The 16,451-nt window shown below is 41.0% G+C and overlaps 1 protein-coding gene across 6 annotated transcripts in view; it reads left to right on the top strand.

The window, feature by feature from the left end:
- The window catches only part of MITF (microphthalmia-associated transcription factor), a 45,432-nt gene that overhangs the window by 17,256 nt on the left and 11,725 nt on the right, over positions 1-16,451 (top strand). For 2 of the 6 annotated variants that reach the window (XM_009996893.1, XM_009996891.1), the window contains exons 1-4: positions 10,134-10,166; positions 11,282-11,509; positions 12,636-12,719; positions 13,887-13,982. In XM_009996893.1, coding sequence (XP_009995195.1) covers positions 10,134-10,166; positions 11,282-11,509; positions 12,636-12,719; positions 13,887-13,982 — 441 coding nt within the window. Of the gene's footprint in view, positions 1-10,107; positions 10,167-11,281; positions 11,510-12,635; positions 12,720-13,886; positions 13,983-16,451 lie in introns of those variants that run through there. The other 4 variants (XM_009996895.1, XM_009996896.1, XM_009996894.1 and 1 more) reach the window with 4 other exon arrangements.

Here is a 16,451-nt window from a genome sequence, read left to right as displayed (position 1 = left end):
TAAAAAAGGACCAGATGTTTGTTTTTTTTTTTTTTTCCCTTTTTTTTTTTTTTTTTTTTTTTTTTTTTAATTTCTTGGGCGCCAGACGATACTCACTGTCTGTCTGTTGTGGGAATAAGATCATGGGCTGTAAGAGATGGTCATGCAACCTAGTGGCTGTTTCACTTAAGTACATCTTTGAGTTACAGAAGTATTACAGCAACATTTATTTAACTAGGAAATAACTAAAACACTTAAGTTTCATTATGGTTTTTGGGTTTAAAATTAGAGCGGAATAAACATACTTAATTTCTTCCTATTGCAGCCTTTAATCTCTTGTGGCTACTGTGATGTCTGCTGTGGCACCTACTTGGTGAGTGAGATGTCAGGAAATAACAGATGTCATGTTGCTTGGTGGAAGTGTTGGACATCAGCACTCTGCTCCCTAGGGAGAGCCATAACTGTGTGTGTGGAAACCCTAACACTGTTGGCTTTCAGATTTGATGCTCTGTGGCATCAATTTACCCACCTGGGTTAATTCTTCTCCAGGTTTGCCACCCTCTACAAGGAGCATACTCACCAATGTCCAAAAAAATCCCAGTTCTGGTATTTAGCAAAATGCTTCTGATAGTAGCAAGTTGAGTTTGCATGAAGGTGACTTGGATTATTTTACATTAGTGAACATGATGATCAAGCACTCTCAGGTACTGAAACTGTTTTATTACAACTGGATAGGTTTTAATACAGCCATAAATAACATCACAGCTCGTTGAGCAGAAGGATAAAAGTGAAGGAATTTGGTGGTAAGTCAGCTTGCGTTTCCTTCACTTCAGTGAAGTCAGCTATTTATTATTATTTTAAGTTTTGTCTAATGATCATATTAGTAGTGTGAATAAAAGGGACAGATCTACACTGCTTTATTCATCTGCTTGTTCAGGCCTTCCATAGTGGGGCTGCCATGAGACATCATTGGCTATAGACAAAGTGATGTAGAGCCCAGCTTAAATCTTTCTAATTTTTTATTAACTGTGACATGGAGAAGCTCAGGGCAAAGTTAACATGCGTAAAACTGTTTTGAATTAACAAAATCTTCATTCTCTTGCTAACAACTTCTCATGGTTCTTTGTATTTGTCATAAAGTGGGTAGCCTCAGAACAGGCGTGTTCCAGAACAAGTGTCCTTTGTGCTGTGGCCAGTGTGTTGCCAAGTGCTTTGTTAACATAAATGGTTCTTTCAAAATTATTTTCACTCTTATTGTTAGATACTCCTTTAAACGTTTTGCTAGGCAGGCTTTTCAGTAGATGCCCAGCCCAGCTGTTCAAGCACACATGGTGTGGCACTGGTTGGACTTGGTGTATATGTTTTCTTGGTTTGATGTTTGAGTCGTGATTAATGGCATGTTCTTGATATGTGCTTTGTGAGTGACCTTGAGAGCAGGCTGCCAACCTCACAGTCCCTGTGTAATTATGTGAACAATGAGCATAGCAGTCTTCACCTAGGTCATTTTTAGACTAAGTATGCAGCAAGTGTAGATGTCTTTAGACAAGTGTGCAGCAAGAAATAAAGGTTGGACTAGATGACCTTTAAAGGTCTCTTACAACCCAAACTCTTCTATGATGTCCTTCTGATGTGCAGTGTGGCTCCAAAGTGGGGAGGCACACTTTTTCCCTAGAGTGTGATAATCTAGAAGTTGCATTTGAGTTTACAAAAATCTTGTATTTTAAAAAGAGAAGGGCACAGCTGTTTGTTTGTGGCTTTTGGGCATTAGATATATTTTGATGTAGCACCGTCTTTACATCTCTCTCCCTATTATGTGTTTCAGTGATGAATGTTGAAATTCTGTAAATAAATACTTCAGTAGCCCACAGGCAATATTCTGAGCTAGCATGGTGTATTTGAAAGACTTTTAAATCAAAGTCACTTTTTTCTTAGCCCCAAAGTGCCAAAGATTACATTTCTCAATATTTGAAATTATCTAGACTCAAAACTGTGTCACATACACTACAAAACTGACTTATATTTCACAAACCTCCTAGTGACAGATGAGACCAGTGTGGAGGGGATGTTTTTTTGAAATTTATGAAAGTAGCAGGTTGAAGTTTTTTTTTCCTTTCTTGTACTTTGTATTTACAGTTTGGGCAAAATAGCCTATTTTAACATAAATTTTACCTGTGAAAAGTCAGTGTTGTGTGATGTACCTTAAGACAAGTCCATGCACTGGCAAAGTAGATGAAAATCTGCTTTTGGCATGGGAACTTGAAGCTTCTTGTATTTTTTTTATTGAAGTCTGGATAATAAACAACCTGATCCATTCTGTGTGTGGGCAAATCCTTGTCTCTAGGAAGCTGGTAATAAGGATATGTATATTAAAGTCAGTATGTGCTCTCTCTCCTTCTGTTTTAAGCTCAAATCTGGTTACTTTTTACTCAACACCTTGTATAAAACTGTTTTGTGCTTTGTTGATTTTCAACAAAGATGCCATTATTTTTATTCAGTCCCATTTGCATTCTTGACATTTGACAAATAAGCAACCTGAGCAAAACCAGGTATGGAGAAGGATGCCACTTCTCACCTGTGGAAACTGTCTCCTCAGGGTGTTGTAGAACTTGAGGAAAAACTCATGTTCCTCCTCTTGTGTAACAATCTGCATGCTCTCTCGGGTGTAGGCTCCAGAAATATAACCAGAATCTCCAAATCCTTTGAAGGATGATGTGATATAAGTAGTAGCCTGATCCACCAAGGCCCTGCTGGGAGAAGGTTCTGTGTTCTGCACCTCCTCTGGGCCGTGGGAAATGTAACGGACTGATGTTGTGAAGACACCAGTTTTTCCAGCAGGCTTGCAGTGAACCAGAGACCTGGAAGTGAAATACTCTGTTGTGCAGGTCTAGCAGGGGTTACTGAGAGCTGGAACGGTGGCTGAGTTAGTAACCCCTGTGAAATGCAAGTGATAGTCTTGCTCAAGCTCTAAATATGTGACTGCAGGTCAAAGCTGGCTTACACTGTCCTTGGCAACCTTAGGAGGAAGATAAGGTTGGACAAATACTTTTACTTCTCTAAAGTGACTCTTGATAGTCAATAGTGAGCTGCGTTAGAGTGGTTTGGTAAATCTTGCGTTGGTGTTGCTTGGGCTATAGGAAGGGTAGATGATTGTGCTTGGGCTACAAAAGTTTTTGCAAGGGGGAGCAGGAAGGAGAGATGTTTTCAGAACTTCTGTACGACTTTGGGTAGCTGAATGTCTGTAGTCCTATGACTGTGCTCCCTCTAGAGTTCACATCTCTATGCCAGGTCTCGCAGGAGAGCAACTTTGTCTATCTTTAACAGTTCCTGTAAGGAGGAGTCATGTCCTACTGTGAGCTATCTCAAATCCTCTAGTGCTGATGGAAGTGCTGCTCAGCTTCCTTACAAGAGAGTAAGATGGCAGAAGTGGATATAACTATGAGATGCTTGAATTACGGTTTTTACTGTGAGAGGACTATAATTCAGACTTGCCTGTTAGACTCAGTTGTGTGCCTGATATTCTTGCCTGGTAGTCATACATTATTTATACTCTGAAGCACCTGTGGTAGGTGAAATCACAGCAGAAGATTTGTGTCGTGACATTTGATGGGGTCAATTACTTGTCTGTCCTAAAATGTTGCAGTGCTTTTTGGTGTCCTCTCAGGAACTGTATGAAATAAAAATTTATGGCGTGTGTGTTAGGGAGTAAACAGCTGAAATGCTGATGTACTAACAAGAAACAATGCAGGAGTTCAAAGGACTGAATCCTGTCTGAAAGCCACACTTGAGGAATGGCAGCTCGCATGCCACTAACCTGCAAGTTACATCAATTCCTGTGGCCTTAGGCAAATTTGGCTAACATCTCTTTAATTTCCTTAGATACTGTTGTCATGTGCTTGTATAGCTAAAGCACAGTTTTTAAATACTAATCCACAAAAACTTTGTTCTTTTTGTCTGCTTCATGTCTTTCCCTTGGATAAAAAGTCACGTTACGCGGAGGAATTTTTGGTGATGAGCAAAACAACCCATAGTTGTATAAGTGGTCGTTCTGGACAATGTGCCTTTTCTTTTTCGTAACTATTTGTGCTTGAAGATGGCTGTGGATCCATGTAGACTGGAATCACGATGCCAGATCTTAAATAACTTTTTCATACCTGCCATGATTTTCAAGTTCAGAGGGGTTTTTTTGGATGAGTTAGGTAACCAAGGAGTTTTATTGTGCTAACTGATGTTTTTCCCTTGCATTGGCTGTGCCTTAGGTAAAATCAGCTTACCCTGCCTGTCATTCCTTGGTCAATACAAGTAACTCCTCACCTTTTTCCTGCTCTTGGGGCTTTCTAATCAGTTTTCCTTCTGGCCACTCTTCCTGGGTTATGGACTAAAAGAAAGGGCAACAAACATGATCTAGAAAAGATGGAGAGAAGGGGAGAATGGCAGCCAGAGAAGTTACTGAATAGGTGTCTCTGTTACTGAATTCACAGTGGCCCTGTTGGGAATGATATATCCCAAGCCAATCAACTTCATTTTGATTGCATTTCTAATGAGGTAGCGGTTCCATCTTGGAGGACTAGAAAGGCTGCAGAAAGCAAGAGGGCAAAACTCCTCATGCAAAGCTCTTAAAGGGCATGGACATCCTTTGGGGGAAAGCTGTTGATGCTCTTCTGTTTGAATGGTGCATGTGAGAAAGTGTCTTTGAGAATGAGTTAAACCGGTGTCTTGCAGGTTGTTAGGATTGCTCTGAGGTGGGTTGGGAGAATTCTTCCTGACATTGCAGTGAAGCCCAAGATCAGTATTTTAATTTTTTGTAGTCTTTATGATTTTTTGGCTTAATGGGTCAAGCTCTGATGAATATGACTTGCAGAATCTTGAACCTGGATAAGAAAAATTCAGGAGAAGAAATCACTCTTAACACAAGAGGCGCTGATTGATTATCCTTCTCATATGTCATGTTTTTCTTAAAAGTCCTAGAAAACAATTTGTTGCTACTGCTGTTGGTTTTTTTTATCCTTGAAAGTGATAGGTGGAAGCAGCTTTGAAGCCCTGGACCAGCGTGTTGAACAGGGTTATTGCTGTCACAGTGGACCAAGCTGAAGCCTGTAACCCTTGCAAAACAATTCAGTGGATGTGGTTTTGTATCGTTTTTCTTGGGGTAGCATTAATTGTTCAATGACACAGAATTTTAACCTTTCTTTAAAATCCCATGACATTTAGCTCTCTACGCAACAAAAAGTTCTATTGAACTGAGAAAACTGACCAAAAAGTATTTTATTTGTAATCATAAACTGTAAGTCCTAAGGCGATTTACTTGAAACAAATGAGCTTTTTAATTAAAAACAAAAAAAAAAGTGGGGGTGAGGAGGCAAAGTTTTCTTCTCCCTTCGTTGGCTGTCCTCTGTAAATCTCTGCTGTGTCCCTCTGCCCAAGCCTCTCTCTGCTTAAATGAAGCATGAAGTGGTTTGTCTTCACTTTTGCAGGAGGATTCGGTGGTATTTTTGGTGAGAAGAATCTCCTTCTGTGTGGTTTGGGAATGGGAATCTGGTCCTTCCCAGCTCGTAGGGGCCAGAGGAGTGGGGCATCCCCAGAGCTGCTGGCATCCTATTGGCCTTTTGTCACTTGTGGTGCGTCAACAGAGGATTTGGGACATCTTCAGCTTTGCAGGCACAGGCATGAGGTCTCCAGTGCTCTAACTACACCTCTTGGTTCTTTTTTTGTCCTCAAATTCTTTGTTCCTCGTGGTTTTTTCGCTTAGCCTGGTTGCCTTTTCTTCACTTCGTGTGAATGGTGTAGCAACATGAGTAAACTAGTAGTCTGGATATCTGCAAAAGTTTTCACAATGAAATTGCATGTTAAACTGTTCAGAAGTTGCAGGAAAGACCATGAGTAAAAGAAGTGTTCAGCGTTGCATAACTTTTTGTTTTGTGGGTTTGTGTTTTTGTTTGTTTTTTATTGGTGTTGTGATTTTTTTAGGTTTTTTTGTCATGCTGTTCATGCAAAGCTCATACAAAACTATTCTGTGATCACAAAAATAAACTTTTAAAATTTCTCTCTGCTAAGAGAGGTTTGAAAGCAGTGGTACTTGGAGATGTGAGAAATAATACACTGTGACTTTAAGTAGTGGCTGAGATAACCAATAAGCAATGTTCCACCTTGAAGAAATAGTCTTAACACAAGATAAGCTGGGCTTGGTGCTGGCTTCCTGCAGGTATCCACTTCAAACAAATCATACACATGCATGGATAAATTCATAGGTATATAAATAACACAGGCCAAATAACTTTGCCTAGTTACATTTAACCAGAAGTACTGGTGGGTCAAACCTTGATCCTACAGCAATTAATAAATTTCTAACTATGGTTGGACTCACAGAATCTTAGAATGCCAAGTCAGAAGGGACCTCAGGATCAGCTGGTCCAACCTTTCTAAGCATGCTATAGTTTATATGAGATGGCTCAGCACCCTGTCAGTGATCTCAAGGGTCTTTTCCGACCCAAAATATTCTTAGACTCTCTGAAGTTTTCTTAGAGGATGATTGGTAGTAAAGCTACAGCTAATTACTGGTTTTTATTCTGGTATAAAATCCCTATTATTTTAATCTGTGCAAAACACTTGGCCAAGCCAGGAGACTTTGCTGCCCTGTACCTGCCCAAGAGTGAACTCTTCCATGCCCCTTTACCAAAGGGATTTGGTCAGTGGGAGTAGGGGTGCATTGCTCAGTTGCCACACAGCACTGTTCCAAGTTCTTGCCATCATTAGCAAGTTATTAATAAATTAAGTCTGAGTGATTCTCAGCAAGACTTGACAGGAGGAGCAAGTATCAGAAGTATTGTTTCATTTGTTTGTGTTGGCTTTGTACAGAGGAACCACTGAGTGCTTTGTGCTTAAGCAGGCAGCTATGCTTTGTGGAAATTCCTGAGCTCTGATCACCTTAATGGGAGACATCTTTAGCTTTTTAAATTAAAGGAAGTCTGTTGGTCTACTCAGGAACCCTGTCACTGATGGTTAATATACTACAGGGATTTTGAAGAATGTAGTCTGAAGTACACCTAAAATTCCCACTGGTGTGATGTGTGCACTTAAAGCTAGTGAAAGCCATTGATTAACTATTTGATTGATTGACATTACAGCCAAGGGCTAGGAAAAATCTCCTCTACATATATAGGTTATTACAGTTGTTTCTGTGATGTGGAAGAAAACAGGCAGCTTCACTGGAACTGCTTTTCCCCTACTTGAAGACATGAACTGGATGTGTGCACTGGAATTAGGAGTCAGGTGTTGAGATTAGAAGGTATGAGAAAGCCTTTCCTCTGCTTGAGATAACGTTGCTCTCCAGGATACTCCAAAGAGCGAGGGATGAGTGCTGAGTGATAATCAGCATGGCTCCATCCAAAACTTTTCCAGCCCAGCTCAGCCTTGTTGAGCCTAAGATGGGTTACATATGGGTGCAGTCAAACTGGTTTCTTTATACTGCTTTTCTCGGTGCTTCAGCTCAAGAGCAGCAGTTCAGTGCCAGCGTGGCAAGAATGGATGGAGCTGGAACTTCTGTCCTGTGAGACCTGTAGAACAGGAGCAGCTGACAGTTGGCTCTCTGTGTGGAGCCAGCCATAGAGATTAGTGGAGATGCTGCTGAGCTGGCACTGGAGGCTGTTCTAGCATGAAACCAGACCAACTTGGATATCCTTGAGCTGTAGTTCCTTGTAGCCAAATTTTTTCTGTTACTAGGTTGTGATAAATTTAGCTGCTTTTGCTATCTTGTCTTAAATAATTGTCAAAGTTCTTCAACTCGTACTGCCATTACTTCTTGCTGCCAATACCAGAACACCCCAAAAACCCGTGTTCTACTCAGTTTAGTGATGTTACAGCAAAACTTGGGTTGAGATTCCTGGACATAGATGGTGGGAGATCCAGAGGATTCAGTTTTAAGTGATTCTATTTTTCTTGCATGCCCCATTCAGACACATTTCTTAGGCAGCGTAGCCAAACCAATAAATTGTTGTCTTGCACTTTGTGTCTCATGACTGTGAAAGAATTACAAGAACTATTCTTCACCCCAAAGGCAAGAGGGGGCTGAGGACCAAAATTAGATCGTAATTAAGGCAAAGCTTTTATTCATGGTTTCCAATTCAGAGTGGTGGAATTCTGTTTTAGGGTCTGTTTTGCAGCTGCCACTGACTTGAAGCCCAGACACCTGACAGCAGATGAGTTCCCTCAGAGTCACTTGTTGCCCGTGTGTAGCAGGAGTTGACTCTACGTGAAAATGTGATCTAGTGGGTAACTCTGCTTGGAATACTCCTGGAAGGATATACTAATTTTTGTGAGCCAGAATGACTGTGTGGTGTGTCAGCAATTAAACGGATCAGATTATAATTTGCCTTTGCAGTCATGCTGTGCACAAATAGGTGGTTGTGTTTATCTCACTGTTACAGTCACTGTAAGAGTGGGCAAAGGAAGAAAGATATCCCTCCCCACTCCCTAGAAAAAGGAAAAGAGAAAAAATCAAGAGATTAGCTTCATAACTGCAGCTGAAGTCTGTTGCCCTGGACCAGAGAGAATACACTTCTCAGCAAGATTAAAATTCTCAGAGAATAGTTACACTGCTGTGTTAAGTAGAAATCTGCAACTGTTTGTCTTCCCTGGGCAGCACAGCCTATGAAAAAAATAATTAAAAATATGGAATAGCAAAATAAGACAGTCTATTTAAATGCAGAATACTGAAATGTTGGGTAAAGTATGTTCTTGTGAAGTAAATACGAGTTTTGCTGCTGAAAGTCCTGGGTCAGTTAGGCACTGTGTATTTCAAACAGTGGAGTCAGTATTAGAGTCTAGTACAGATAATATTTGGTCATTGAACGTGAGGATGTGAATCTTGGGATTTTGCTGGTCCCTCTTCCGGGAGTGTGGGGGGTGGGTAGGAGATGGGTGTGAGAGGAGAGGTTTTGATCCATCCTATTGCCATGGCAGGGTTGAGGGAGAACAGCCGTGGGGTCTGATGCCTGGGGAGGAAGAGAAACATGCAAATTATGGCAGACAGGAAGGACTTGTTTTGAAAATAACATATTCAAAGATAAGCATTATGAAAATAACTCATTTACTGATAACTTTATCTACTTAGAAGATGAAAAATTAAGTGAAAAATAGACTTACCTGGACAGTGTAAACCTTGCCAGGAACATTGATAACGCAGTTTGGGATTGGGAAAGCAAGTGCTGTGCTTATCACAGCAGAGTTCTGTATTATGTTGCCCTGTGATTTAGTGCAATAGTTCAGATTAAGCTTTCCAGAAATGCTGTCTCATGTGTGCTTCTCTGCATAGCAGAAACCTTGGAACATAATGCAAGCTGAGCAGCTTTTGATGCCTGTGCTTGAGGACAAGCTTTTGTCATCAAGTTGAATAGAAAGAGCAAGTAAGTTCTGGAAGGTGTAGGAACTATGTGCAAGTGCATTTGGGACATGCTTTAGCCCATTGTCAGCCATTCTTGCACTGGAAAGCCTCTTCCATTTGTAGGCTGGGGCAGAGTTAATGGGCTCTGAAGCACAAGGGAGGCTGAGGACATAGTAGAACTTTTTCAAATCCTCCATGTTCAGCTGCCAGTCCTGGGTGGGTTGGTGTCTGCATGGGCAGGGTGATGGAAGGTGAAGACAGGACTGTGTAGCCACATGGGTTTATCCAGTGCACCCCACTACCAGGGCATGTGCGCCAGGCTCCTGGGAGTTTGTTCACTTATTTCTTAGTCTGTACTTAAAAAATTTTAACCTTACTGCTTAAAGAAAAATACCATTGTCTGTTAGTACGACTGGAACGAAAGATGAATAGCGAATTAGCCTTGAGCGAACTGTCAATCTGACTTTGATAGCTCATCACTTAAAAAGGTCCTTTTATGTTGATGAAAAAGGATGACGTCAAAGCCAGGGAAGAAAAAATAAAACCAATATTTAGGGCTAAACTTGCATAGCTCCCAAGAAGAGCCCTTGTGTGAACTGTTTGTTTCTCTACATGCGTGGCTAATAGCCGTAGGTTACTATAAGTCTGAGCAGTAGCATTCAAGTTCCTTCTGTTTTGGGGCAGCTTGTTTATGGTGCTTCCATATGTGAATCCCTCAAACTGGAGCAGCATAGAGCAAAGGACTTTGCAGTCACATCTCTCCCAACCTATAAGTACTATGCTGGAAATGCTTGAATATAATCATTACCAGGTGAGTTTTTATTGCAGATTTATTTTAAAACCGGGTGCTAAGAAGGCTTACAGTATTCAGGAAATCTTTTTCCTCTAGTATCTAATATGCTTTATATAATTTCTTCCACAAAATAACGGGGGAATGCATACATGGTCACTTGTAACTGCAAAAGGCACTTTAATGAATCTGTTTTAAAACAAAAAACTTCTCAGAGCATTGTATTTTGGTTTGCTTTCTACCTTCTGATAAAACATTAGTGGTCAATAAAAGGTGACGAAGAATTTCCAGGATATGGTGAAAATTTTGCATGGAAAAAGTTGCTTTTCTTCTCTTGCTCATTGAGGGTGCAGGAGAATAGTTCAGGATGAGGTTTTTCATATTTTGTATGTAAAAATTTCCAAGTACTGAGAAGCTTATCTTAAATACAAAAATAGCTGTTGCTGAGGACAGTGATTGATCCGAACCAAAACACTTCATTTTTTGCATCTTATTTGCATAATGTGTTTATAAGCAGGTTGTCTTATTTGTATATGATTTAGGCCTTATATCTGAGATAGAAATAATTTTTAGGCAGAAAAAGAACGTATATATTTTTTAAGCAATCTGTTGTTTTAAAATAAACCAACAAAACCTAAAAAAAATATAACAAACCTTTTGCTCTCTCTGTTACCTGCCATTGATTAAAGGTCAGCCATCCATACTAGTTGCTTTTCATCAGTAGCTACTAGCAAGTAAAAATATTCCTTCAGTGCAGCTTGTTTCTCTGTGTTTTAGTGAGAACTAAATGTCATGTAGCTGAAGGTCTGAACGGAGAACAGTCTGTTCTGGAGTATCTGTATCAACTGGAAAACATGAGCGTTGGTCTCAAGTGAGAAATCTCATGTTGTAGAAAAACAAATGGGACTTCTTGGTTTACTGTTGAAGTGTCAGTTATTGAAACACTGAAACATTTGCTCAGGGACTAATTTCTTGCCACTGACGGGGATATTGGTGAAGTGCTGTTGAGTTCCTTGGAGCTGCACAGGTTTGTACTTTGTGCTGAGCTGGTACAGATGTCACAAAAGTGTCACTGAAGTCGGTAGCGCCTCTAATGATGATGTAAAACAAAGCACTTTTCAAATTGTGTCGTGCAGGTGCAGACTCACCTTGAGAATCCAACCAAGTACCATATCCAGCAAGCCCAGCGGCAGCAGGTAAAGCAGTACCTCTCTACCACTCTAGCAAACAAACATGCCAACCAAGCCCTGAGCTTGCCATGTCCAAACCAGCCCGGTGACCATGTCATGCCGCCCGGAACTGGAAGCAGCGCTCCCAACAGCCCGATGGCCATGCTTACCCTTAACTCCAACTGTGAGAAAGAGGTAATACACTCTCCCTGGGCATATTCTTCAGGAACATGGAATTGCAGTCTACTTGCTTTCTGTGTTTGCTCCTTGTTAAGATGTTCATTTCTCTTCTTCTCAGAACTCTTCACTTCGAAAATGCAACTATGACCTCTTTGTCTGCCTAGTTTTGTGTATATTTGCATAGAACATTTTGGCCAAAAAAAAAGTGTCCCTCTAATTTCCTCTTTTTTGAACTATTTTAGCTAGTTTATGCTTATTAAAACTTCCCCCCCCCCAACCCTCCCCCCCTTTGGTTGATGCATGCTGTGAATAGTTGACCTTTGCTGAATACAAAGCAGTTCTGTAAGCTGTAACTTTCTGGAATAATGTTATTTATGGCTCATTTGTGTGAAAAGAGCAAAGAGCATAGCAAGAATAACTGCAAAACAAAGGTTTTTGAGACATTTTAGGTATTTTTACAGTAAAATTTGAACAAGGCTTTTGCTTAGCTGGAGGGCCAGGTTGTCCCAGTTAGTTTACCCTAAAATGTAACTGGTTGCTGTTTCATTATGACCTCAGTGCTGCAAATATAAGACTTCACCAGCCTGTGCCTAGAAGTCCTTCTCAACCTTGTCTTAATTGTTGCTGGCCAGAACTTGGTTGATGTTACATGTGTGCTCAAGTGCTGAAGGAAGATGTTTTGAAAGATGTTAACATCTGTAAGAATAATGTCAACACTTTGGTAACATAACAACTGGTGTAGAATTGCAGAGCTCCTCATGTCGCCTCATCCTGCCCCTGAGGCCTTTGGGCCAGATTTTTAATACAGTTGCACTCTGTGGGGAAAATGTTATACAACTTTGAGAAACACTTATTACAAAACGTATTTTGCCCATGCAAAACAAATTACTTGTGCTCCATAGCTTCAAACGAAGTAAATATCAAATAATTTCATCCTAAGGTCCCAGTTGTACCCAAATTTTTTTTTTTTTTCCTGAAGATACTTACAGCTTCACTTTGCTGTGTCGTCAGGCACATGTGTGCATGACACTGTTTCAATAGTGCTCTTTTTGGGACTGAGACTGTGCCATGAACTCAGATCCATGCTTTGCTTTTTCTTTTTTTTTTTTTTCTTTTTTTTTTTTCCGTTTTATTTCTGCAGGGATTTTATAAATTTGAAGAGCAAAACAGGGCTGAGAGTGAGTGCCCGGCTCTGAATACACACTCACGAGCATCATGCATGCAGGTACTGGATGACACAGGAGCTGGAGCACAGGTCCCCTTTCTGATGAGCATGTTTCTTTGAAGTTACATGGAAGAGTCAACTTGCCCTCCAATGTCTTTAAGGAATTAAGCATAGGATGTGTTTAAGGAACAAAACAATGTTAATTTACATCCATGTCAAAAGTGCATTAAGACATCCAAGGAGGGATGTGCTTTTCTAGCACTGTAACAGTGTAGCAGAAGAACTATCAACCAGGAAAAGGTCTCAAGAAACTTGCCTAATGCAGTGTGTGTTCTTGTCCTGATAGTTTCTAATGTCACATTTATGCAGATCACACTTGCATTTAAAAAGAATGCTATGAGGAGGCTTTAATCCATCCATGGTCGTTTGTCCTCAGTAGGCATCCATTGCTGGTTTGGTTTTGTTTAGGTTTTATTTTATTTTTTAAATAAAGGGGTTTGTATTTCTAGATATAGGATAAAGGCTGTTCCTTTCTTGCTCTCACTTCCAGTCAGTGTAATTAATCTGATCCTCTGATCACACTTTCTGGAGGTGATATAAAACCCCTATATACTATTATTTCTACCATCAAAGTTATGCATTGATTTTGTAAGTTACTGTCATTCAAGCTTCCTTTTTATAATGAGCAAAAAGGAAACAGTCAATGCTGCAGGACAGTTTGGGGAACCCGTGTGGTGCTTTGGAGGGCTCTGCTTGTCCTGACTATGCAAGAGCTTACAGAGACACCTTCCAGCCCAGCCCCAGCAAGAAGGTGGCTTGCACCACCTAAAACCATCTCTGAGCTGCTCTTGGATGGTGATTCTTGGCAGAGTTTCTGAGGGATGTGAATCTTATGGATTCTGTTGTGAAGGGCATTAGCGTAGCTTGTTCTACAAGGAGCTTTCTCCTCTGTTCCTGAGAGGAACAGCATGTCCGTGGCAGAGAGAGCAGGGTAACTGCTGGTGGGAGGAGTGGGTTGGACCTTGAAGTCTCAGCTTTGTCATGACCTGACTGTCCTGGCTGAATAGTGGGAGTCATGGCTGAGGGATGTGGAGCATGACAAAACTGCCCAGGCACCTTGTCCTGGGAGAGAGCTGCTGTCTGGCTGAAGGGCTTTGTTGGCCTCTTTGTATCCCAGTGGCTTTGATAACTGTTTTGTTTTCTTTTGTCCACCTTTTTCTGTTGCAGATGGATGATGTGATTGATGACATAATTAGCCTCGAGTCAAGTTATAATGAAGAAATCCTTGGCTTGATGGATCCAGCCCTGCAAATGGCAAATACGGTACAATGGTCCTTACCTTCTGGTTTCCCAGTGAAGTCCAACTGTCCTTCCTTGAGAGAGCTCAAAGCTGTAGCATGACCTTTTTTGTTTGTTTGTTTCCAGGCAATCATGGAGTTACTGTATTGTCCCGTGAAGTGTAATTAGTTAGCTCTAACTAACTGTTAGCTCTAATATCACAGCTTTGGCTTAACCTGATCTCAGATGGAGAGAATTCCCCAGCTGGGCAACAGCAAAGATATTAGAAAATTCACTGGGAGAAAAAAACAATCTTCAAATTAAACAAAAGTGGAAGGAATAAAGAAACTTAAAAACTAAATGGGGAAAGGGGACACTGGGAGACTGAGACAAAAGGCAAGAACACTGAGGTGGGAAAGTGAGTGAGGGAAGGCACAGGTTTCCTCCAAGTTGCTGTTTCTGTTTGCAGCCTCACATTGCTGCTAGCATTAATGTAATCGTACTTCTGGCATAATCTTATTTTGATCTTCTGTGGAGGGCAGCTCCAGTGAATTTTTTGCCTTAGGCTTAAGTGCTGTTAGATCTGGCTGAGTAGATGTCTGCCAGGGCTGGCTTCTGTTTCTTTTTTATCTGGTGCCAAAATTTACAGCTTAGCACATAGCATCAATCTTGTAGCACAGTTGTGCATTTGCTGACAGTACACTAACCTAGTCCTACGCTCCCACAGATTCCCACAACCCTCTCAGGGATGTGGTGCATGCTGCAGGAAGTGGCCCACCAGCATCCCTTGCTAATAGTGCCCTTTGAGTAGACAGAAATAACTGCTGAGTCCTGCTAGAAAGAAAGAAGGGATTTTCCTTTTACCTACGTTTGCTTGAAAAGTGCATCAGCTCTGGAGTTGGAGAGGAAAACTTAAACCCATGAAAATACAGTTTTCAAGATAGTTACTCTTTTATTAGGGGTTCAGGTTCTTTTGGAGACCTTCCTCTGAAGTTCCATTGGATTGGGACCCAGGGAATTAGAGGGGTTTTTGATTTCTTTATGCTTTTCTTCCTGTCTCATTTCACAGGGACCCCAGCAGTGGCTCTTTGCTTCCAGAAAAGGCCATGATGGTACTCAAGAGTGCTTTTGGTGCAGGAGGGTCCATAAGTCAATACTTAGGGTAGTCTGCATCCCTCCTGCTTGCTGCCTGACAACAAGCCTTGTAAAGAATGCCTGACCCACATTTGCTGTGAAATTTCAGGAATTGCCCGCTATATGTGCTGAAGTCTGTAAAATAAGGATATGAAATAATAGAATTAAGACTTCTTTACTGACACATTTAAATTGCTGGAGGCATAAAGCATATTTCAGCCTCTGAATTAACCTGCAACAAATCCTGCAGAGATGGAAATTGAACCACGTGTTCCAACAACTGTTTTGGGGAAAAATAAGAACCTGATGTAACAGACACTTTTGGTTTGGAACAGGATTTAGCTCTTAAAATACCCAGCATTTTACTCATAAGGAATTCATGTCTGTAGACTGGGCTAAGTAGAGGTGGAAGAAATCAGGAGAGGAAGTGGTCTCTAGAGAGACACAACCTATAAATAGCTGTGCTGAAACTACGACAAAGGCTGCTATTGTTCCATGACCAACAAAGAACAAAAGGAGCAGTTTGTTACTCTTGGTAACAGTACTTAATTGATAAGCAAAATGGGAGATTTCTCTGTAGAGGGAGTGAAGGGAAGCTACCAAGTTCCTCTTAATTGAAAAGGGCTCATGGCAATCAGTTGCTTGTGGAAGTGTTTGTAAACTTTGGGTTTGGGTCACAAGTTAACTGGCTTATTTCAGTGACTGTTGCTGAGTTTGTGCTTGTAGGTGAGGGAACAACACAGTACGTTGTTGGTTGCAGGAGCTGGGGAACAGAATCCCTCCCAGTGTGTTACTGGAACCTTAGAAACAGCCCTGTTGCTCACACAGCTGATGTCTCCATGATTTATATAGAGCCATAGTGACTGGAATGTGAGTGCTTGTTTGGTTGGGTAGTGGAGGAGAGAGGAAAGCCTCAGACTCCCCTGAATGTACACTATGAGGGGAGTGCGGTAACAATTATATTTGAAATTTCTGCTATATAAGAGCAGTAATTTGTGCAGCTTGTGAAGCCAAGGCCTAGAAATATGAAAACTCACAAATGAAGACTTTAGACAATGCTGTTTCAATGAAGATGACAAGCTAAGCCAGCCATAAGCCACTCTTCAGTTACTTTTTGGAAGAGTAAAGGTAGATGATCTGACTGATGCTGTGTTTAAATTTCTTCGTAGGCAGAAGTGGCTAACAAAGCTTTCAGGGAAGAGTATTGAAGTTACAAAGATGCTAGAGTTTGGTGAAGGCAGAGAAGAAGCTTCATTAGTACCAGAATAAAAAAAGACATCAAATTCCATGTCTTTCTCAGTTTCGAGACCTGTATCTTCCCCATGAAATGACTGTGGGACTTGTGAATATTTTCCCATTGCTTTGTGCTTGGGGAAGGGG

The sequence above is a fragment of the Chaetura pelagica genome, unplaced genomic scaffold (assembly GCF_000747805.2).
Source record: "Chaetura pelagica isolate M959 unplaced genomic scaffold, ChaPel_1.0 scaffold24, whole genome shotgun sequence".
In the NCBI taxonomy this organism is placed as follows: Eukaryota; Metazoa; Chordata; class Aves; order Apodiformes; family Apodidae; genus Chaetura; species Chaetura pelagica.
Note: the sequence above shows the minus strand (reverse complement) of the source record. Positions and strands in the feature narration are given on the sequence as shown.